This window comes from Echeneis naucrates, chromosome 4, assembly GCF_900963305.1.
Source record: "Echeneis naucrates chromosome 4, fEcheNa1.1, whole genome shotgun sequence".
Classification (NCBI taxonomy): domain Eukaryota; kingdom Metazoa; phylum Chordata; class Actinopteri; order Carangiformes; family Echeneidae; genus Echeneis; species Echeneis naucrates.
The window spans coordinates 4541771-4564475 of NC_042514.1; the positions used below are offsets into that span (position 1 = coordinate 4541771).

At 42.5% G+C, this 22705-nt stretch overlaps 1 protein-coding gene across 1 annotated transcript; it reads right to left on the reverse strand.

Moving 5' to 3' along the window:
• Positions 1 to 8417: 8417 nt before the first annotated feature.
• lhx4 (LIM homeobox 4) lies at positions 8418 to 16737 on the reverse strand. The gene is given in 7 exon segments (XM_029500736.1): positions 8418 to 8806; positions 9669 to 9840; positions 10496 to 10566; positions 10569 to 10649; positions 11310 to 11512; positions 13274 to 13445; positions 16659 to 16737. Coding segments are annotated over 7 exon segments (1167 nt in total).
• Between the last annotated feature and the right edge of the window lie 5968 nt (positions 16738 to 22705).

The window sequence follows — 22705 nt, forward strand, 5'->3', positions numbered from 1 at the left end:
CTGCTCAGATGTTATTGACAGGAGGTATCCGATGACACACATTTATTACGTCATGCATCCACCAGTCAAATTGGGTTAACTCAATAATGACTGTTAGATATCAATCCGTTGACCATTACATTTAATTCAGATTGAAAAAACAAATTATTTATGACAAACTGTGACAGAATTACAAATACATGTTGTTGATATTTAAAAAAAAATGGTTAGGAAACAAACTTGATGTATGAAAAAAAAGGAAAACATTTCCAACATCCCCACCGAAATCACATCTGGGAAATATACTAAACATGGTGTCCTGTCGCACAAATACAAACATCTGGGTGAGGTCCTACCAGCAGCTGATCCTGCACATCAAAAACACGAGATGGAATATCAAATGATAAATAAATACAATGTGCATACACATGCAGATGTATACACAGAACCTTTTACTTCCTTTCACAAAGTGTGAAATGGGCCAAATAGCCACTATACACAGATCTGATGTGTTTCTGAAATCTAATATCTAAGTCAAGCTGTGAATCTTCTTTTACATACCAACATACTGCTTTCTGAATTCTGCCTCTGCACTGTTATGTCATATAAGAGAGAGCTGGATGTTCTCCAAAAATAACCAACTCATGGTCCAAATCTGCTTTGCTCATCCTCAAGCCCCTCAGATCAGCACATTCTCCCTGCCCCAGCTCTCTCACACAGACACACACTCACTCTCTCCAGCAGATGAGAATACAAATACACTAAATCTGGATCCTGGTTCTTAACTACAGCTTCACGAAGACGCAAATGCACATTTTGTGCACAACAGTTGGGACAAAGCTTAATCCTTCGCCATCTCTAACACCCTGCCTTGCTGCACACGTTCCCTCATCCCCCCGCCATTTTACTCAGAACGCTGGAAACCTGCTGTGACACAAGGCATTAGATAACCGTCTCAGCGTGTGTGGCTGCAGCCTGTCAGTCACTCACAGATCTGTGACAGCTGTAGCTTGTCTTCTCGGCATCGGTAGTCATCGCCAGGGGCACCGCTTCAAATTCCATCTTTGTCTTGACAGCTGTTGTACAGTACTTGTGGTGAATTGCGATGCAAGCGAGCCGTGCCATACATGAGGAGAATTAAAATCCCTCCAGGTGATGTCTATATCTGCGCCCTTGTCTTGCTTTTCTCTCTGTCACAAATCACACAAGAGAAGAGGCTTGGGATTTTTTTTTTTTTTTTTAAAGTACCGTTTGCTTTTGAAAACTTCAGACTCGCAGCCTCCCTCTGTCATCTTTTGCATCTCCCTGCATTAATTTTGACGAGGAAGCCTACATGAGTGGATAGCAAACCTTTTGAGTATTCAACCTGAGTCTGAGACGTGATGGGCTACAATCCCACAAAGAGACAACCAGTGGCCACCTCATTGTTATGAATTCCATCCACATCCAGCCATTAGGCACTCGGTGTATCTCTAAAGCCTGTTTGGGGCCCGGTGTTGTCTCTTTGTTGCTTCCTAAACCCCGTTATACTGCCTTGAGGTAAGAGAGGGTGACGGCAGTCGTGCTTCCCCCCCGGCTCGTCTGCAAGACTCTGACACTAAGCCCATTATGCTTCCATTATGGGGCTTCAATTTTCCTCTGAGCTTTTCACTTTTGACACTGCAGCTCCCTCCATCTCCAAACCGCAGACACGCGCCCCAACTTTGTTCAGCCTTTGTGAATATTTATGCATTTTATCAGAGGTGAAAAGTAATAAACTACATTTACTCGAGCAGAAAGTAAACTCCTGAGGTACCAATACTTTGCTTGAGTGCTTCCATTTTCTGCAGCTTTATACCTCCACTGCACCCGATCACGACAGCAGTTCCTTACAGTGGTAGTTAAGCATGATTACATTTCAACTAAAAGACTTTATAGAGCATACTGGTTTAAATGAAATTAACAGGAATGACAAACAAAGTAAGACTTTTTTCAGATGTTCTGTTTTGTGTCTGAACGTGGTCAGCATGTCTCGTGGACATATTTAGGCCGCGTACATCTGTGGCCTCATTCATAATCAGATCTGCTCTCTTTGTACAAACTAAACATGATTGACAGCTTCCTTCAAACGCTTTGGTTTTGGACATACTTACTGTCATTTTTATTGATTTGTGCTTCTTTTATTTATTTATTTATTTTTTTTTTTTGGTTGTTGTCGTGATGACATAATTCCTACCACAGCTCCATCCAACTCAGCCCGAACAGAGCTCCAACCAGTGAAAACATCTCAGGTGTAAACTAAAGAGCCACACGATATTCACGACACGATAGCCAAAACAAATTTCACGTTTTTTAAAAAAAAAATCAACCTTGTGTCATCTCCTACACCGATCCGGCAAATAAATCAGCAGATCACACAAAGTCATGGCATTTACAATGCAAAAAGTTATAACACTGCATATTCAGTGACGCTGTAGAAAATCACCTTAGTAGAATAAAATACGTGATGGTAATAAATCTAAAAGAAAAGCTCAAATTAGCTCTTTTCAGCAGGAACGTTTGAATGTTTCTTCAAACCTGGTGAGTAAACAGCTGTTCCTATTCTGTTTAATGTCGACTAAAATGGTACATAAAAAAGACACCTCAAGTCCCCTTGACACAATGTTGACACATTAACTCTGTGTATGTCTAAATACATCTCATCAAAGGCCACAATGTCTTCACGACGAAGCATATTCAAAGTCAAGCGTATGTCAAAGGTATGTCCTTGCAGCAGGTGTTTATGATCTATCCTGTCATGTTTTATTCTCTTAAATCGCATTCTGGTTTCAGAGACCCCCACAAACCATTACACAATTTTGAGAAATCCAGAAATGCTGGATGGGATGGATGGAGTACTTCGGTCGCCGCAGGTAAATATTTCGGTCAGTTTCATAGTCGTTGGTCAGTATAGAAGAAATTAATGATTTCAGTAAAGCAACACGGACAATAAATTCTATAGCTTTTGTTTTCCATTTTCAGTGATCAGCTGGAGTGTCCAAGTCCAGCAGAGTTCAGACACCAAAGTGATTTTAGTCATAACCGTTGAAGTAACTCAGTTGAAATGAGACGTCAAGGAATCGAGACACATCCGCAGACAGATGATTATAAACCTGCGTTCTGTTATGATAATGCATTCAGTAATGAGATTAACCGGGTTTCTCGTGTTCCGTGTGATCAGCATATCCTGAATATAATCAAAACCAGGATGAAAGTCAGAACAGGGACAGTAATGTGCATGAAAATGTGATCACTGAGATGCCTGAGCAGAGTGAGCGAGTTTCTATTGTTTTCGGTGCGTGTTTGTTGCCCAGCACCTTTGAGGTGTTTGTGTGTGTCTTGAACAATTCCTTCAGTCCTCTGTCTCTCCTTCCTCCCGCTCGTCTCTTCATCTTCCCTTCACCGTTGGCTTTCTCTTCTTTTACCTTCCCTCTGCTCTCACGTAAAAGCAATACCATGTTGCTGCCTCAGTCAGCTCTTAATGAAACCCTTGAGGCAAACACACACCAGCAAGTAAGCAGAAATCCCTCCTTCCCACTAAAATTAGACAGACTCATTTACTGGTGTCCAAGGCTGTGTGTGTGTGTGATGAAGTGTTTCTGCTCTGCACTGAATCTGAAGACCTGAGCTTTCAGTCCTCGGATAAGCCAACAAACAGCCAAGTTGGCACAAGTGCCGCCGTCGCATATATTCACTGAAGCCGCGGTGGAACGACACCGTGGACATAAACACATTATCATCACTGGAGAATCAGTCTCAGCTACTTCAGGGTCATGACCCCTACTCCTTTGGTTGACTGACATGTATCTGATGCGTGCAGCAGGTTGATTGTTGAGTGGAGGAGCTCCCGTTTCGCATCAAAACAGCGCCGCGCTCACAACCTTGGGGTGTCATTGAGAGGCCTCTGCTTGACTCCAGGCCCTCTTTAAGACTCACTCCGTCATCCAGCGGATCATTGTTCACGGGGGGCAGCGTGGAGTCGTTTGGGGAGAAAAATGCCCTGTCTCAATGCTGCAAGATTGACTTCCAGGCCGAAACAAATCCTATCTATTTTGCATGTTAATTTATTCCCTTTCGCTCGAGACAAAAAAAAAACCTGTTTCCTTCAGGAAGTTTGTAATAAAAGCCCTGCGATCGATGATAATGGCATTTGCGCTTGTGTTTGTCATCTTCGCAAAAGCAACAGTGGTGGAGTTTCCACAGATTTATTTGTATACTAGTGCTGTAAGTGGCGTGTAAATTATCCTAACTGTCCATGTGGCGCTTTATCTTTGTAAGGCAGTACTATTAGAGCCTATCCATTAATGCCCATAGCCCAGCCAATCAATGCTTAAATAAAAATCAGCTCAATTTGTGGCGTTTTATGCAAACGTGCAAACTCAAACCGGGCTGACTCTTTGCTTTTTGTTTTTTCATAATGCAACAGGAATAGCTAAAACACAAAGGAATCGATAACACTTAAGTTTGGGTTAAGTCTCTCAGACAAATGCCGCACGTTGCTGCATACAAATGAGTTTCATACAGATGTATACTGTGGTGTAATTTCATTATAATTCTGTACATGGTTGGCCAATGTCATAGTTAAAGGGAATAAATCCCCTGTAACCTGTGAGAGCTTGGCAATGCAGTACCTCATGACAATGTTAAGGCTGCGTACACACACACACACACACACATACACACTAGAGATATACTTTCCAAAAAAAAAAAAAAAAAAATTAGCTGTTTTTTTTTTTATCTTTATTGGAAAGTCTACAGTGTGTCGGTCGGTCAGTCACCCACTTTAAATTTTTGAATGCACGGCCATGAAACTTTGTACAAACATATAAGTTACCCTCAGGGTGAGCGCTAAATGTGGTGATCTCATAAATTTTAAGACGCACAATGTCAATTACTTTGGTTTATGACCAAAAAACCTGCAAAATTAATGTTCCCATTGGCCGCAGCTTGACTTCACATTTATTACAAATTAGCCAACGATAGCAAGCTAATAGGCTAAACTATGGTGGCAAAACTGCTGAACATCATAATGTCATTAAGGTGATGTTAGCATTTAGCTAAAAACACACCAGGCCTCACAGAGCTGCTAACAGCCGTAGTCTTTATATATTTTACATTATATAGGCTCAATATTTATGTATGCTGACGAAATATTATATTATATATTATATTAATATAATATAATATTATAAAGAACATTTATGTTGAAATGTGTTCAAATGATTCCGTTGCACCAGCTTAGGGACCTTCAGTAGCTTCGGGAAATGGAAATATCAGCGGTTAAAAAAGATCCTGGCAGCATCCTCCACATTCCAAGCTTGACATATTGACATACACCCTCACTGCCTTCATACGGGCCATTTTCCCTGTTTGCTTGACCACCAAGCATATTTGCTCACTATTTCACGAAGCACTCCTCAATTAGTTAACAGCACAGGGATTAAGGATGGATCCGACAGCGCAGTGCTGCAATCTGCTGCTGTGTCTCTTTAGCACTGAGAGGATCAGAGAAACAGGCAGCCATGCATCTGTTTCCCCACTTTTGTGTTTATTTATTTTCCTCTCTTTCTTCTCTCTCTCTCTCTTCATGCATCTTTCTTGTCACCCCCACCCCAGAGCGCGAGAGGAAAGCAGCATCAATCACAGTTAACTGACCGACCACTGTCTGTTGGTGGGACTAAATGGATCTCCACAATTGAATAGAGGCCTAAGTGTGTGGTAAATGCTCTCAATGGGTAAATGAATTTGCGGGTTAACTCGTCCTAAGAGCGTTTAGATAAGGCAAAATAATAAAAACACCCAAAGCAGATATTTTTCTTATGATATATTGAAAACAAAGTTCATCTGAAGAATCTGAACTCAGACCTGCCGGATTAAAGAGAAAAGCCCCCGCCGGTAACCCAAAGACAATTCAGCTTTATTTTCCTCATATAGATTTGACTGTACACAGTTCATACCATTACACAGAAGGCATAAATGAATAAATTCAGTGCTCTCTTTTACATCTTTTTCAAAGACACGTGGCAATAATAAATAGCGCTCATGAAACAAGACGATCAACACGTTTTTCAAACTGTACAAATTTACAACAATTAAGATGCAAACTTCTGAGGCAACACAGATTTAACAAAACTGTAGTGGTAATGTGTTTGTACAGGATTTTCACTCAATACTTTAAATTACAACCACCTATTTACGCTGTAAATATTTCATACATACAAGGTACCGATGACAACTTTAAGGACAGAGTACATGAAATAAAAGGGGCAACACTGAAGCGAATTATATCATCAGTTTCATTTAAATTACCTGGTGTGTGTTTTATAATGTTTTCATCTACTGCAACGAGGATAATGGCCGAACCAATTCAATTTCTTTACATCATTATTGATCAGTTATTTAAATGAAATCATAATGTAATCATCAGTTACTTTAAAACAACACCAACACGAACACCTTTTCTGATCTATCCAGCATTGTTATGTAGTCATCAAATCACAATACTGGGTGATTTAGAAAATAAAAGCTGAAATCATATCGTTGCCCCTTTATTTCTTCTCCTTCCTTCTTCCTTGTCAGAGCCACTGGTGTCACTTTCACTGATACCGTGTATTCAGTAAATAGTTACACTGTAAATGCGGGCTGTACGCCACAGTTTTCAAAATTGTCTTATTGGTGTCACTTTCTGTTTGTTGATTTGCTTTCAGGCGCTCAAATATGATGCTCTAGTAAAAAAAAAAAAAAAAAAAAAAAAAAAAAGTCTTGGTAATTTATTGGGAAATTGATAGGATTTGGATTTGATTTCAGCAACAGACCAACAGGGACAGAGGAGAGGAGTTCCCCTCAGATGAAAACTGTATTTCAGAAGAGTCGGACTGGGGGTCAGTAGCGGAGGAAGACTCTTGTGGTGTTGGTTAAGATGCAGCTGATGTGGCCTGAGCCATAAGAAGCATATCAGCCCAAGACTGATGCTACATTAGAGTATCAGCCCTGGACGTTGGGGGGGGGGGCTCAGTGGTAATCCCTCTGACATGGAGGCCAGGCAGTGGGAGAACAGGCTGACAACACATCTGGGGTCAGTAAGTAGGTTGATAGGAAGCAAAGCTGGAGCCCTGCTGGACTGAGTAGATTACCGAGACGAGCTCAGATCAGACTGACGACACAAAGAGACTCTTTTCTGCACGTTGCTGCTAATACTCGCCGGTGTTTTTGAAAGTCTTATATATTTGTGTAGCTATTAAAGGATTCCGCGTGTCTTATAAACGTGCATCCTCCTCGTCGTACATCTGTGCATTCAAAAGAAATAAATTCATCGTTTAGACTTTTGATATATTATCAGAATTTCTTGACTGTCCTCCAACGCGTAAGCTTTGATTCCTGGTGAGTCTGGAAACAGATAATTTAATACTGACAGGCGTCCGCTCTCAGACAGCTTTTACACAGACAAGAACAAGTCAAGCACCTATAAATATAGAAGAGAGACCTGCGTGTGTTCGCCCTCAGTCAAACAGAGGAGACATAAACTTCTACGGACAGACAGACGATCGGACGGACAGACCAGCTACTTTCTAATAACTTTGTAAGCTTCAGCAACACATTTTAAGAAAACAAAATCAAACCCAAAAAAAAAAAAAAAAAAAAAACATCAGCATGGTTCAAAATTCACACTTGTGCCACTGTTCTTGTAAATTTCTCTCCCAATGAAACACTGTGGGGGTTTTTTTTTGTTGTTTTTTTTTTTTATCTTGTTTTGTTTGTTTGTTTGTTTGTTTTTTTTTTTGCCTTGTGCATACGTCTCTCACCTTTTTCTCTCTCTTTCCTCTGCATTTCTGTCCATATGTGTAAGAAAAAAGGAGGAGGAGAGTAAAGTGCATTGCCAATGTGAAGGCTTCAATATGGCCAGGCAGCAGCCCTACTCATTTCTACTAATGAATCAGAAGCATGCAGATGCCTCCTGGGTCTCATAGGGACTTTGATCTAGATTGTAAGCCCTAATGTTGTAGCTGTTAGACAAGGGTGGTTTATTTTGTGGGGGGGGGGCAGGCGAGACAATTTTACCTCCCCTCTGAGTGTAATCCGCCAACATATTGGAAATCCAGTCTCATTTTTCAGACAGTGAAAGAAAGGAGAAAAGAAAGTCAGGTGATAAGAAAAGCTGTATGACAGTGTTGAGACTGAACATTCAGTGGCGTGACGTGTTCTTCGCTGCTTTTCTCCGGCCTTCGCAATCTCGACCCGGCCGTTTACCTCACCGTTACGACTTCTGAGAGACTGAGAGTCACACTTCCTCTCTTCCTTCTGCTCTTCACCCAACATCACAAAATATGTCAGTCTTGGAGGGTGATAGAAAGAAATGTAAAAAGCCTTTGTGAGTCTGTTTTGTTGTATCCCCAACAGAAATCTTCTGACGCGCTCGAGACTCAAAACTGGGAATGGTCCATCTCGTCCAGCCACGAAGCGGGGCTGGTGGGGAAGTCGGGGTATCCCGTACTGCTGCCCGTGGAGAGGTCTGAAGTCGGGCCCCCTGCCATGGCCCTCAGAGCCTGCCCCACCCCGCCCGGCCCCCCCTGCGCCACCAGACTGTCCATGTTGAAGCCCAGGTTGTTGAGGAGAGGAGTGTGGCCGGGCAGAGAGGTGATGGAGGAGGGCGACTGGGGGAGGCCGTAGGGGCTCCCCGCTCGGATGTCGTGGTAGGTCTGGCCCACCGCGTCGACGGAGAATCCGCCGTTGAGCACGGCGCCGCTGCTCACGTCACCGACGCTCCCATAAAGCCCGTTGGTGTGGCCAAGGTCTGACAGCACCTGGTCATCTGTGGAGGAGACACAGTCACTTAGCCTGAGCGGGGTGTAAAGACTCTGACACACCAACAGCGCCGTCAACTACCTGAACATTATATAGTAGTTATATTTCAATACAGGTAAGTGCTTTTATGAGTGAGATTTATTGTGGATTTCATGGAGGTGCAGTAAGTGGACCGTGTCACGAGGAATTTGATAAACATTTCAGTTTTGTTGCTGCGAAAGGACGTACTTCACGTTCTTCACCACTAACAAAGGAGCTCCGTCTGTTTGCAATTACTGCAGTGCAAAATATTTGTTTCCATCTCTTCCCTCTCTCTCCCATGGGTGGCTTCAGCAACAACAAAGCCCCAGAGCACTTTCTCTCTAATTGACTAAAAGCCTCACATGCTTTATAGAGTTTCTGTCACCATGTTTTCATTTCTCATAAAAACGGCCTTCTTTTTAAAAGGGGCTTGAAGACTTTTATGACTGCCCAAAACGGGGTCCGTGAACATTAAATAACATCGGGATGTCTAAAATGTCGTTTGCATCCCACTAAGGGCCCTGCCTCTTCTCCAATAAGCTCCATCATGGCGACACGCGGCGGCAGGAGGATGCATCAGCGGCCTCTGGGAGGTGTGAGGGGAATGCGAAATGAGAATGCCATTTTGGATTTTGCCTGAGAATGACACCACGCATTTAGTAACACAAGGAAACAAATGAAATGCCACAAAGATGCATTCAATTGCCGCCGCACTCTTGTCATTTAGCAGCTTGTAGGCTTCCTTAATCCCATTAGAACGACAGCATGACTGACAATTCCCTTTCAGGGATCTGGTTTTCGACAATGACAGACACTCTGTCGGGTGAAGTTATCCACAGAGCAGGTACCTCTGAAGCTCAGTTCACTGTCGCTGAGTCCTGCGTCATCGGCCGAGCTTTCCTTCTCCACTTTAGCTCCTCCTCGGCTGCGTTTCACACTTTTATAAAACTGAGTCCAGCGATGTCGACCCGCGTCCTTCTTCAGACGCTTTTCCTTTGCTCGTCGGTTCTGGAACCAAACCTGACACAGATAAGAAGAATTATTTCTCACTGAAAATCATCATTCAAAATAATCATTCAAAAGAAATGCTACTCAAAATAAGCATATTTTTCATCTGAAACCTTTTTCAGTAACATCAATGCAATATTACTTTTTTTAAAATCAAAATAATCTGAAATTTTCATTAAACTGATGATCAAAATTATTATTTATTAGTGATGAAATAAAAGTTAACAAAAGAGGCTCCAAAACAATTTAACAATGTTGTTGCATTTAACTAAATCAATAAGATGTCTTTTTAAAAAAAATTCAATTATGTACTTTTATTGTCTTTAAAATAAAATATCATCTTTTTATATTCCTTTTCGTTTAAAAGTGAAGAAGCCCAAAAAAAAAACAAACGCTCAAATCTTTGTTTTATATTTTTTAAATGGCATTTAGTTTCACTTTATTTCTTGAATGTTCATTCTTTCAAACCAATCACTTCCTGAAGGGCCTCTGCAGGTCATCAGGTTAGACGAGGCCACAATGCTTGTTGAAATCTTCATTCTTTAAAAATGGTAGTTAGTTTAAAGAGATCCGTGTTGGGGGGGTTTTATGGGCTTCTCCACTTTATGGAAGCTGGAGATACTTCACATATTTTTCTGTAGTGTGAACAAACACAAAAAGCCGCTACCTGCACTACTCTCATGTCCAGCCCCGTCTCTGAGGAGAGCTGCTCTCTGACGTGGCGTGCAGGCTTGGGGAGTTTTTGTAGGCACTTTTGAGGGTCTCCAGCTGCTTAGCAGTGATGGTGGTCCGTGGTCGCTTGGTCCCCGCCTCCGAGTCATCTGAAAACACCATCACAAGTGTGAGTGACTTCTTCATACATTACTCATGTCGCCTTAACAGGCAGTGCCCCGCGGCCTTTGTGTGGAGTATATGCGTGTTAAATGGAGTGAATGGTCATGTATTGAAGCATATTATTGTCCTTGTGCGTCTGTCCCACTCCCACAGCAGAGGACATAAATCTACTTGGTGCCAGAGGAACAGAGTTATTGGGGCTGCACCGTAGAAGAGCATTTCTTAACTTCACATAATCAATCAGAGATGCATGGAAATCTCAGAAGAGAGGGAGGGAGAGAGACAGCAAACACACACCCAGACGGTAAACAACATAGATCCAAAGTCTGTAGTGATTTCACTCACTGCAGTGCATCTGCTGCTGCTTTATCTGTCATGTTCTCCACTCTGAAGCAGTCATTCATTGTCTATTTGTGTTTCTCTGACCGATGTGTCATTAATGAATCGGCTAAATTGAGTCGCAATCTCTCAAATACATCCCCCCCCCCCCTTTTTTTTTATGTGTGTTGTGTTTCAGCACGGCCCCCCCCGCCTCTGTTTTCATTTCTCACAGTTCTTTTTCCACTGCCAGGACTTCTGCTGACATTTCAACGCTTTCTTTTCTTTGCGTTGTTGCTGTTTTCTCTTCAGGATCCCTGCAGACCCACCGTTTTGTTTTGCAGTCTCGTAATCCACCTTGCACACCAGCCTCCCGTCTTCCATGAGGTAAAACTCGTCCCCGGTGGCCAACTGTCGGCTGCACATGATGCAGGCGAAGCAGTGCAGGTGATACACAAAGTCCTGAGCCTTCCGCACAACCTGCGTTGGAGGAATCCCCTGTTGGCATGATGCACATTTTGTTCCAAAGCGTCTGCAGGAAAAACATGAAGGGGAGAGCAACCATTAAGAAAATTAGTTGGGAAACACTGGAAGGGTAGACTGACATCCTTCTCCTCTTTATATCCAATTTACAAGCTGACTGAGATACTGAGGGCGGTCGAGATTAAAACTTCACATGCCGGACAGGTATTTCTTCAACTGCAGCCAAGAATGATGGCAAAGTGTCCGTATTAATAGAAACTGCAGCTGTTGTGGAGGAAAAAATCAGCACTGGAATGCATTTCTGTTAACGATAGACCTTTCTGCAGGTTGATGGATGGAGAGGATCAATGCAGTGTGTGTGTGTGTGTGTGTGTGAGTCGCTCTCTCTTTGCATGTTTATGTGTTTGCAGATGAAGTATTGAGAGCTAAAGGGGAGGCGGAGGAGGAGGGGGGAGGAGCAGGAGGAAGAGGAAGAAGAGAAGAGGAAGAGGTAGGAGGAGGGGTGCTCACAGTAAACACACCCTGTGGAGGACCAATAAAACACTGACTCAGGAGAGGCTTTAAATCACACAACCAACCCACAGAAATAAAAAGAGCAAGGTGAAGCTTCCAAATCACTCCTGGGAAGTGTGTGTGAGTGTGTGTTCTCTCCAGTCCCACGTGTCTCTCACCACCGTTTGAACATGTAGCCCCCCCCCCCCCCCCCCCCCCCCCCATTGTCCCTTGGGCCAGCTAACACAGTTACCTCTCCGTGAGACTGCAGAGCTCTTTTGGTCTCAGTCAAGCTTTGAGCATAAAAACCTTTCAAACATGATTTAGTAAAAAGCCGGATCTGCTGATCCTGATCTGGATAAAAGTCAAACTCTTTTTGTCTGCAATGTAGCAGAAAGCCAAACGCTGAAAGAAAGGAAGGAAGGAAGGAAGGAAGGAAGGAAAGAAGAACGGAAGGGAGGGAGGAAGAAATGTATCTGAGCCATTGTTTTCTCTGTTTGTGTCAGCAGGTGAAAACAGTCACTGTTGTGAAGACGCATTATGAATATGATGAAAACTGTCAGCACAAAATGCATTATAATAAATGTGAAATGAATTTGCTTGGTCCAGGATGCTGCCTTATTAAACTGAGGCACACAATGCCGTTCATTTGTTCCAGAGCAGCAGACACCAAATGAGGATGGATTCATTTCACCCACACGACAAACCCTGAATTTAATCTACCACGTCGTCACCAACATACCAGCGGTGTCGGTGCTTTGGTTCAGAAACAACGAGACAAAGGTGACAAAACATTTTGCTCCCTCACTTTAAAATACTGAGCCAGTTCTCATATTTAGTTTCCTTGTAATATGACTGCACAGAGAAAAGCAAGTCCCAGAAAATAAGGTGTTCTTAAAACATCTTTGGTTTCATCTTGAAAGTATTTTTATTTTTTTTTAATCAAAACAGTCTATATCACTATTATTTTTTCATTTAGGTTGTTAACGTTAAATATGCATGAATTATCTGCATACTTGTCACCTTTGCTGTCTTACCAGCTAAGTTGGTGGTGAAAGTCGATAAAATGTTGAAATATTTCTTTTTGTTCAACCCCCCCCCCCCCCCCCTTTTTATTTTTTAGATTTTATAAAGTCGAATTTTTTCACTCGTTTATTTTGAATGCTTCTTCTTTTATTATTATAGCTATTGTTATTATTATTATTATTATTATTATTATTATTATTATTATTATTATTATTATTATTATTATTATTATTATTATTATTATCATCAGAGAATCAGAATAACAGATGAATGTCTACAGTCAGGCACTGACTTGAAGAAGTCCTCTTTGCAGTAGACGCCTCCTGCTCGGGAGAAACATTTGTCCGCCAGCGGAGTCTGACAGTCGGCGCACTTGAGGCACTTGGAGTGCCAGTGTCGGTCCAGCACCTTCAGGATGAACTTGTCCAGGATGTGCTGACTACAGCCCGCACACTGAGGGATCTCTGCGGGGGACACACAGGCGGCACAAGGTCACACATCAGGTACACAATTACACAACACAACTACACGATCACGTCTGCCAGACGAAGGAAGTTGAAATCACGCTTGGAAAATGAAAAGTAAAAACAAGGTTACAACCCTTTCAGACCTTTAGTTTAATGCCATAGCTGCCACATGAAATTTAGAGTTGTAAGATAAAGAATATATAAAAAAAATTTACCATCGTTTTATTCATTTTAAGGCAGTTTTTTTTTTACCCACTTTCATTTAGCTTCCTTATTTCCTTTTGAACTGTTTTAATTAATTTCATAATTAATCTGACAGTAACAACAGTAAAAGCTTTTTTGCTTGTTTCCTTTTTATTAATATTATTATTCTACTTTTGTGTGAACATATCTGTGCTGTAGCTTTTCTGCCTTTTACGTGTCAGAAAACAAGTTTCAGCAGATGAGACGAATCAGAGTCAGAAGATTAAAAGTCATTTTGTGTGGTTGTTTAAAACACAAACTGAACACACACAGTCTAATCTGACACCACAGTAAAAACTGCAGACTTCAAAAGATGAAATCAAATGTATGAAATTCATATCTCATCCCAAAGTTTGACCTTAAATATACAACCAAACTCCATAATTTAGTGCAATTCTTAAAAGCGCCAGATGTGGCAGCTGCTTTATTTTACCGACACAGGACTTTGTGTTTTTGTCAAAATGAAATGTCTCCCTTCCATTTTATACAGCCAATGCGGAATTTCAAAATAATGCAACGTCCTATAGTCTAAAATTCACCCACGCTCGTCGTCTATTTGGCTTTTCTCCATGTTTTCTTAATTAAATATCCACGATAGGCCTTTGGATAAGGAAAAATCGATATCAAGGAAGAGTAGCCAGAGAAAACGTCAGAAAACACAACTATAAACACACACACACACACACACACACGTTGTCCATAAAAACAAACATCTCGGCAGATCTTCTGACAGAAAAGCTGAAGAAGCTTCAATCTTTATCAGGCTGCTAAACACATAAAAAAAACAAAAAACAAAAAACAATGTTCAGCATTAAAAAAAAAAAAAAAAAACTTTCACATTTTTACAGCACACTGATCTCCATTAGGGGAAACCAAAGTTAGCTGAATGAGCTCAGTGATTAATGAGGGGTATTTTGGTACAAACGGAACTATATATAGAAAATATATTGAACCGCTTGACAATAAATACAGAGCAGCTCTCCTGCGCACACTGGCTCCATTTCAGCTCCACACGAGTCAGCTGACATGATAAAAGAAGAGGGGACACATTTTTTAAGGCTGCTGGATTTATATGTAAGTGGGCTTTTATCTGAAGCCGAACCGGAAAAAAAAAAAAAATAAAAATGTGGTGCTGAAAGGAAAGCAGCGCGAGCCCTTCTTGGCAACGCTCCTGTGTGTGTGTGTGTGTGTGTGTGTGTGTGTGTGTGTGTGTGTGTCTCAGAGAGAGAGAGACAAAGTGGAGCTCTTCTTCATATCTCTGTATCTGTCTCATCACCTCCATCATCTCACACAGGAAATGTGCAGCAGCCAAACTGCTTCAGTAGGTTTTGGTTTTAATAATAATAATAATAATAATTATTATTATTATTATTATTATTATTCGTTGGTGCAGTTTGGCAGCCTTTCTTCCTATTTTCAATTGTCAAATGATTTGTGTAAATTAAACACTGAGGTAAACACTTTATATCCCTGACTAACGTTTGGCTGTGATTTCCCTGAGTCAGCAGAGCACCCTGTCCTCAGTGTATATATAATATAGAAAATATATAAGTGTGTGTGTGTGTTTAAATACATTTTTCTCTGGCTTTTTTTCCTGTAATAATCCAGATTTAAGTCCAGGATGAATGCTGGCGCTGCAGGGAGCTGAGTGGCAGGATCTTTGTCCAATCTTTTAATCTGCTTCGATTTATAAAATTAAAGAGCATAAGCCGAGCACATACAGACTTTTTTTCCTTCAGTCAGGATTAACCACTGCTGGGACAACATATATCACATCATGTTGTCACCCTGCTTCCCCTGCATTTAGGTTTTCAGTTGTCTTAAAATAAATAATAATAATAATAATAATAATTATTATTATTATTATTATTATTAATAAAAAAAACCCTCAATGTTTAGAGCAGCAGGAAGGTACAGTTAATTTTAATATGAGACCAAGAGGCAGTGCAGTAATTATCTCATAGTATTATCCCATTTTGCTGTGGATTATTTTTTGGGGAGGTGCAGCCTGTTAGACTCGGTCCATCTGTACATTTTGCTAACTCGCAGATAAATAATTAGGTCAGAGCAGAAATGTATCTGACATCTCTGTTGTCTGTACGATCAGATTATGAAAGGGCCTGGCACAGATTAACACACCGGGTCCAGCAGATGTAAGGTCATTTTCGTTTTTGATGATGGAAGGTAAAAACAACAACAACAGTAGTAATAATAATAATAATAAGAAGAAGAAGAAGAAGAAGAAAAAAGAGGAAGAAAGATACAAAATGATGACAAATAAACTGAGATAGGGCTGTTTTTTTTTTTTGTTTTTTTTTCTAATGGCACAAACACATTTTCTGCTTGTAATTAACACTAAACACACAAAGTCCTGGATACAGCCTAAATAATAAAGAGCATCGGACAAATGTTTGAGTCTGATGAGTGTCAGTCAAAGTCAGCTGGCTGATGACAACTGCGTCCGATCTGCTGACCATCCAAACTAACAGCTGCCTGAGAAGCTCCCCGTCAAACCAACAACCTGACGGCTCATGCAGCAAAGTTCAGTCATAAATAACAGAAATAATCATCTTTTTTTTTCTTCTTCTTCTTCTTCTTCCCCTCTTCTGCTAGAGATCGGCCACCAAACTGCCATCTTTGGTTTGGGACTATAATGCAATATGAAATGTTGCAGGCTTTTTTTTTTTTCCCCAGAAAGCAGCTGCACACATTCACTGGACATGCGAGCTTTTTTATGGATGTTGAGACAAACATCTTTTTTTTTTTTTTTTTTTTTTTTTGGCACACTGGCATATAACAGCATGACACATCAACATCATTGGCCTGTACGTGACCACCTAAGGCTGGGGGGTTCAGTCTGCTGCCCCCCCCCCCCCTCCCTCCTCACGCCTCCACTCCCTCCTGAACCTTCTCCTGCAGCAGCACAGGCTGCTCCGGTTTAAAAGAGGAGAAAAGCTGATGTCTTACGTTGCAGTGGCACTCCGAGAATCTCCGGTAAACTCTTCACAGGACTCTCTGTCGGTAGGACCGCCGCACTTTGCATCATCGTGATCCAAACCGGGAGACAAACGCACGCACATACACACCCGCAGCACGTCCGGGCTCCCGGAGAAAAAGTAGACTGTGTGGTGGAGATGAAGATGAGGAGGAGGACGGCTGTGGTGGTGATGCCGAGGCCTCTCTCCGCTCTGCAGAGTGCTCTCTCTCTCTCTCTCTCTCTCTCTCTCTCTCTCTCTCTTCCCCCCCCCACCGCCGTCCCGTCAAGCCTCTGTCCCCGTTATCTCTCTATTCCCGGGATGATGTCCGTGCCGCGCCGTGCCGAGCTGTTTTGGAGTGGATCAGAAAGGCTGCTGGGTCCATTCAGCGCTGCAGGGGCGGCGGGGCATGACGTCACCGCGGCAGAGGCCCTCCGGGGGGCCAATAGGAGCTCGGGAGGAGGAGCCCCCCCCCCCTCCGAAGGCGGAAAGCATCCTCCTATAAGTGAAAGAGTCGGCCGGAGGAAGGAGACGCGTTAACGCGGTTTATGAAAATGTCTCCAGAGAGGCGGGACCTTGTTCCCGTGGAGCCCATAAATAGCTCACTGCAGTGGCTCCCCGGAGGGGCCCCGGGCCAGCAGGGGCCCCCCGTGCAGAGCCGGGACAATTAGGAAACTTTTTCATTTGTCTTCATTTCATCTTCTCAGACATGAAGAACTCAGCTGAGCAGACTGTCTTCAGATTCCTCCAGAACACACCAACCAGGCCAACAGCTGAACAATTTCACCGAATCACATCTGACTTTCTTTGTTTCGTTTGGCGGCTTCAAGCGTCACAGGCTGATGTAGGCGATGAGAGAAAACTAGTATTTTAAACACCCCCCCCCCCCCCCCCCCACCACCACCCCCCCTTCTCTCTCTGAGAGATGCCAGCTGTGTTTGTCACAAACAGCCACAAAGAATAAAAGTGAGTCCAGAGCAGAGAAGAGAAATGGACAGATGTCACAGCCAGCTTCACCTGCAGGAGTCTGTGGATCTCTCTCAGTGACAGGAAGGATTAGGAGTCTGAGTCAGTCCTCCTGACACCGCTCATTTCAGAGCCCGGAGTCTGACTCCGCTCCCCCGGATAAGATATTCCCCCCGGGGCAGCGCCGGTTCAAGCTAGATGAACTCAATCTTCGCTTTCAATTTACTTCAAGAGAGGAAAAGAAAAAGCGCTTCTCCGCCGGTCCGCCTCCAAACCAAACCTGCTCCGGTGTTTCCCATTAACACGGAGTCCGGCTCACACCACCTCTGGATCCAGGGTCAGCTGTAGCTACAGGAGAAAATCTGCTTTATTTCCCACATAATGAAGGCAACTATTTCACCGGCTCATAATCCAATTTAGTCAATATCCAAATTTTATTAGAATAGTAGAATGAATTAAATACTACATAATAACAGTTATAATAATAATAATAATAACATTATTATTAATAATAGTAATTATAATAATAATCATAATCGAGACAGAGACGAAACATTTTCTGGCAGATGTCAGAAAATTTTAAGAATTTATTTCTTTGCACTGGATAAAATTTTCACCAATTATGAATAAAACTAAATACAAATGTGTAATTTAATTAGTAAATAAAAATTTCTAGCAATGAGATAGTTTGGCTGAAAACGAACGTGGCCGTAAATTGTTATTCTGCTTTCGTGTGTCCGGTTAATTGAAGGAAACATGGCCACGTCTTCTCTGCTCCATTAGATCTGCTGGTTTGTCCTGCAGCTCCTTCACAGCCTCACGTCGTTTATATATGTTGTACAGAGACACAATCCCGTCAAGGCCCCCGCCTGCGCTCCGTGTTTCAAATGTAATTTAGTGAAATAAAAGCGCGCACATCAAGCTGATTAAAAAACGAGCTCGGGATATTACAGGAATGTTATCCAACGATTCAAAGCTCAGGGCCAGGTGTCCCATCCACCCATTCATCCGTTCATCCATCCGTTCATCCGTTCACCCATCCACCCATTCATCCGTTCATCTACCCATCCACCCATTCATCCGTTCATCCATCCATTCATCCATCCATCCACCCATCCACCCATTCATCCGTTCATCCACCCACCCATCCGTTCATCCACCCATTCATCCATCCATCCACCCATTCATCCGTTCATCCATCCGTTCATCCGTTCACCCATCCACCCATTCATCCGTTCATCCACCCACCCATCCGTTCATCCACCCATTCATCCATCCATCCACCCATTCATCCGTTCATCCACCCACCCATCCGTTCATCCATTCATCCATCCATCCACCCATCCACCCATCCATCCGTTCATCCATCCGTTCATCCATCCATCCATCCGTTCATCCATCCATCCGTTCATCCGTTCATCCATCCATCCATCCGTTCATCGACCCATTCATCCATCCGTTCATCCACCCATTCATCCGTCCATCCATCCATCCATCCACCCATCCATCGTTCATCCACCCATTCATCCGTCCATCCATCCATCCATCCATCCACCCATTCATCCGTTCATCCATCCATCCGTTCATCCATCCATCCATCCATCCATCCGTTCATCTACCCATCCATCCATCCGTTCATCCACCCATTCATCCGTTCATCCATCCATCCATCCATCCATCCACCCATCCATCCGTTCATCCATCCATCCACCCATTCATCCGTCCATCCATCCATCCATCCACCCATCCATCGTTCATCCACCCATTCATCCGTCCATCCATCCATCCATCCATCCACCCATTCATCCGTTCATCCATCCATCCGTTCATCCATCCATCCATCCATCCATCCATCCACCCATCCATCTGTTCATCCATCCATCCACACAGCGAGAGAATCATCTGGTCCTACTTTATTTTCATTATACACTTTTCCCCTCAAGATCATTGAATTTATTCTGCTATTCAATTACTCTGATTGTTGGTATGGAGCCCCCTTTAGCTGCCCTGGAAAACAGCGCAGATAAAAATGCTCTTAACTTGTCAGCAAAGGGCAACACAATTAGAATAAGTGACGGATGCAAAAAAATGCAGGAGGAGAAATGATGCGAGCGCCGCACATCTGGTTTAGTGTTTGGAGAGTTTTAGATGAGAAATATTTCCACCGCACAAATACCTGAAGGATGAGCTGACAGATATTTATCTACATTTTTTAACAAAGAATATCATATCGTTTAAATGTTAAATATTTAAATTCCAGTCAGGTCTGTTCTGGGGAGTAAAATCATCCATGATATATATATTTTAAATGCACTCAGAAGCGAGAAAGAAAAGCAAAAATGAATCATTTGAGAATGAGAATAATGCACACTGAGACAGGAGGGATGACTGATATCTATCTGAGGTGCCACTGTAAGAAATAAAAAAAAAAAAAAAAAAGTGGAGAGGAGGAGGAGGAAGCAGCTCGAGCAATAACTCAAGCAGGGGGCGACTCCTCTGCCACCGCCGCTGACCCCCCACCTCTAATTAGATCTAATATTTCAGTGGACGACTTCATTGACATCTGCGATTCACAGATCCATCTTACTGAGCAGGAAAAATACAGAATCACATCCATAACAGGAGAATACAGGTGTGTGTGTGTGTGTGTGTGTGTGTGTGTGTGGCACCCTGCACACAGCCACACACACACACACACACACACACACATTACAACACATCCAGCAGCGGGTTTGTTATTTTTCTGTGTGATAACAACGACAGGAATGAAATATCTCATAAGAACAAAACGGCCGGAAGACAGCAGCAGGAATTTACTGCCAACAACAACAACAACAACAACAACAACAACAAAAAAACACCACACACCTGACTCCTCTGTTCCTCCTCCTCTCCTCCATGTCAGCAGCAGCAGCAGCAGCGAGTCCCGGAGCGTTTGGTCCGAGAGCCGGAGCCGGAGCCGGAGCAGAGAGAGAGGGAGAGAGGCAGGAAGCGAGGGGGGGAACCTCAGGAGAAAATTAAATTGCACTTGGGGGGCAAATTCTATTAGGGAATAGTTATTGTCTCCTGACAGCTCCTGTCCATTTGGGTAATTAGTTGAAGAGATTGGTTGAACAAACCGAAGCTATTCCTGTCAGAAATGATATTTTCCAATTCCCCGATTGAACCTGACCCCGTCGAGCTGAGACGAGCCGGTAACAGGCTCACTGGGCTCGAATAACCAGAACCAGAGTCCGGCCAACAGCCTCCAGGGAGAGACTCACAATTAGAGGAGTTTTATTTCCACACACAATGCCAGTGGCTGCAAGTAATAATGATGATAATAATAATAACAACAACAACAACAACACTAATACTAATAATTATTATTGTTATAGTAATAATAACAACAACAACAACAACAATAATAATAATAATAATAATAATAGTAATTTTTATTATTATTAGTAGTAGTATTATTATTAGTATTTATAGGGGCAAGAAAACTAAAGCAAAAACACATACATGGTGTTGAGGGAGTATCACCTTTCCTGACTGCACGTAACACATTGCATGCTGGGAAATTTAATTGACCTTGACATGCCTGGAAAGCAGATCAACAAATGATTGAATAAAATCCAAGAACCAAAGCTGAATGAAAAGTCAATGAGTGAAAGTTTGTTTTTGGAACTCGTTCAAATAACTTGATGTTGAGCAAAAAAAAAAATAGTGATTCAAAATGACACAGAGAACGACGACTATTGAGTGTTTCACTTCAGTCTTTATTACAGCGGTCAGGGATCAATTACAGTTTGGCTGCCAAGCAGTGTTTGTTTGTTTGTTTGTTTTACAATGACATGAAATGGAAGTCAAAAATAACATAAAAACACACCAAAGCCTGCTTTATCACGAACCAATGATTTAAAGAGGAACTTCTCGGCACAGTTTCACCGCCTTCTCTGGATCTTCATGTGAAGTGAGTGAATCTTCCCAGATCAGTGACAGCAGCTGTGTCAGCCGAGTGAATTAAAACTCTGTGACTGACAACGGTTGGATTTTCTCCAGCTTCATTATCCAAACACTTCCTGTAAGCTACAGAGTCAGGAGGAGGGGTGAGAACAGATCAGAGAAAAGAACAAGAACAGTAACAGGAAGCAGGGAACAGGAAACAGGAAACAGGAAGCAGGAAGCAGAACAGAACAGGAAACCAGGAAGGTGAACAAAACAGGAGAACAAGAAGCAGAACGGGAAATGGGAACCAAACAGGAAGCAGAACAGAACAGAACAAGGAACCAAACAGGAAGCAGAACAGAGGGAAGGAGAGGGAAAGGTCAGGGTTGTGTTGAAATTAAAATAGTGCAGCTGATGTATTATCGAGGCCTAAATGCAGTTGATAGAGCGAGCTTATTGATTGACTGGCTTCCCTCTCTCTCTCTCCTGTTCACACTCCACAGATGAACTGTTGGACTTCCTGTCAGCTCCAGTCTCCTCCAGCTCAACTCGGTACGAACGGCCGCCCTGCTGATGGTGAGATGAGATGTTTTTTTTTGGGGGGGGGGGCAGCAGTAAAATGAGATGGATCTGACCCTACTTGACTCCTGTCTCTAAAAGGCTGAATGTTCAAAACCCCGAAAGGGAACCTGGCTTAGTTTGGATGTGATCTATTCCTATACCATATATTAACCTTTTTTTTTTTCATAATTTATTCACCCCCCCCCCCCCCACTTCTCTCTCTCCCTCCTTCTGCCCACAGCAGGAAGCTTTATAGTATTATTAAAGTCAGAAAGAGAGATGACAGAAAAATGCATCAAGCCCCTCCTGCATTTTAATATCAATACCGGAGGGGTAATAAACATCGAGGCAGAGAGCATAGAGGAGAAGAGCGACTATAAAACCCCACATTGTCTAATTTATGGAAGACAACAACAGGGCAGCAAGGTGAGGTTTTTACCCTTCAGTCTGTGCCTTCATAATACGGCAGCCTCTCAGTGCACATTTATTTTTTCACTACAATCAACACATGCAGCAAAAAAAAAAAAGTTTTGTAGAAAGTAATCAGTGACAGAAACAGCCTCATATCTGAAGGAGTGATGA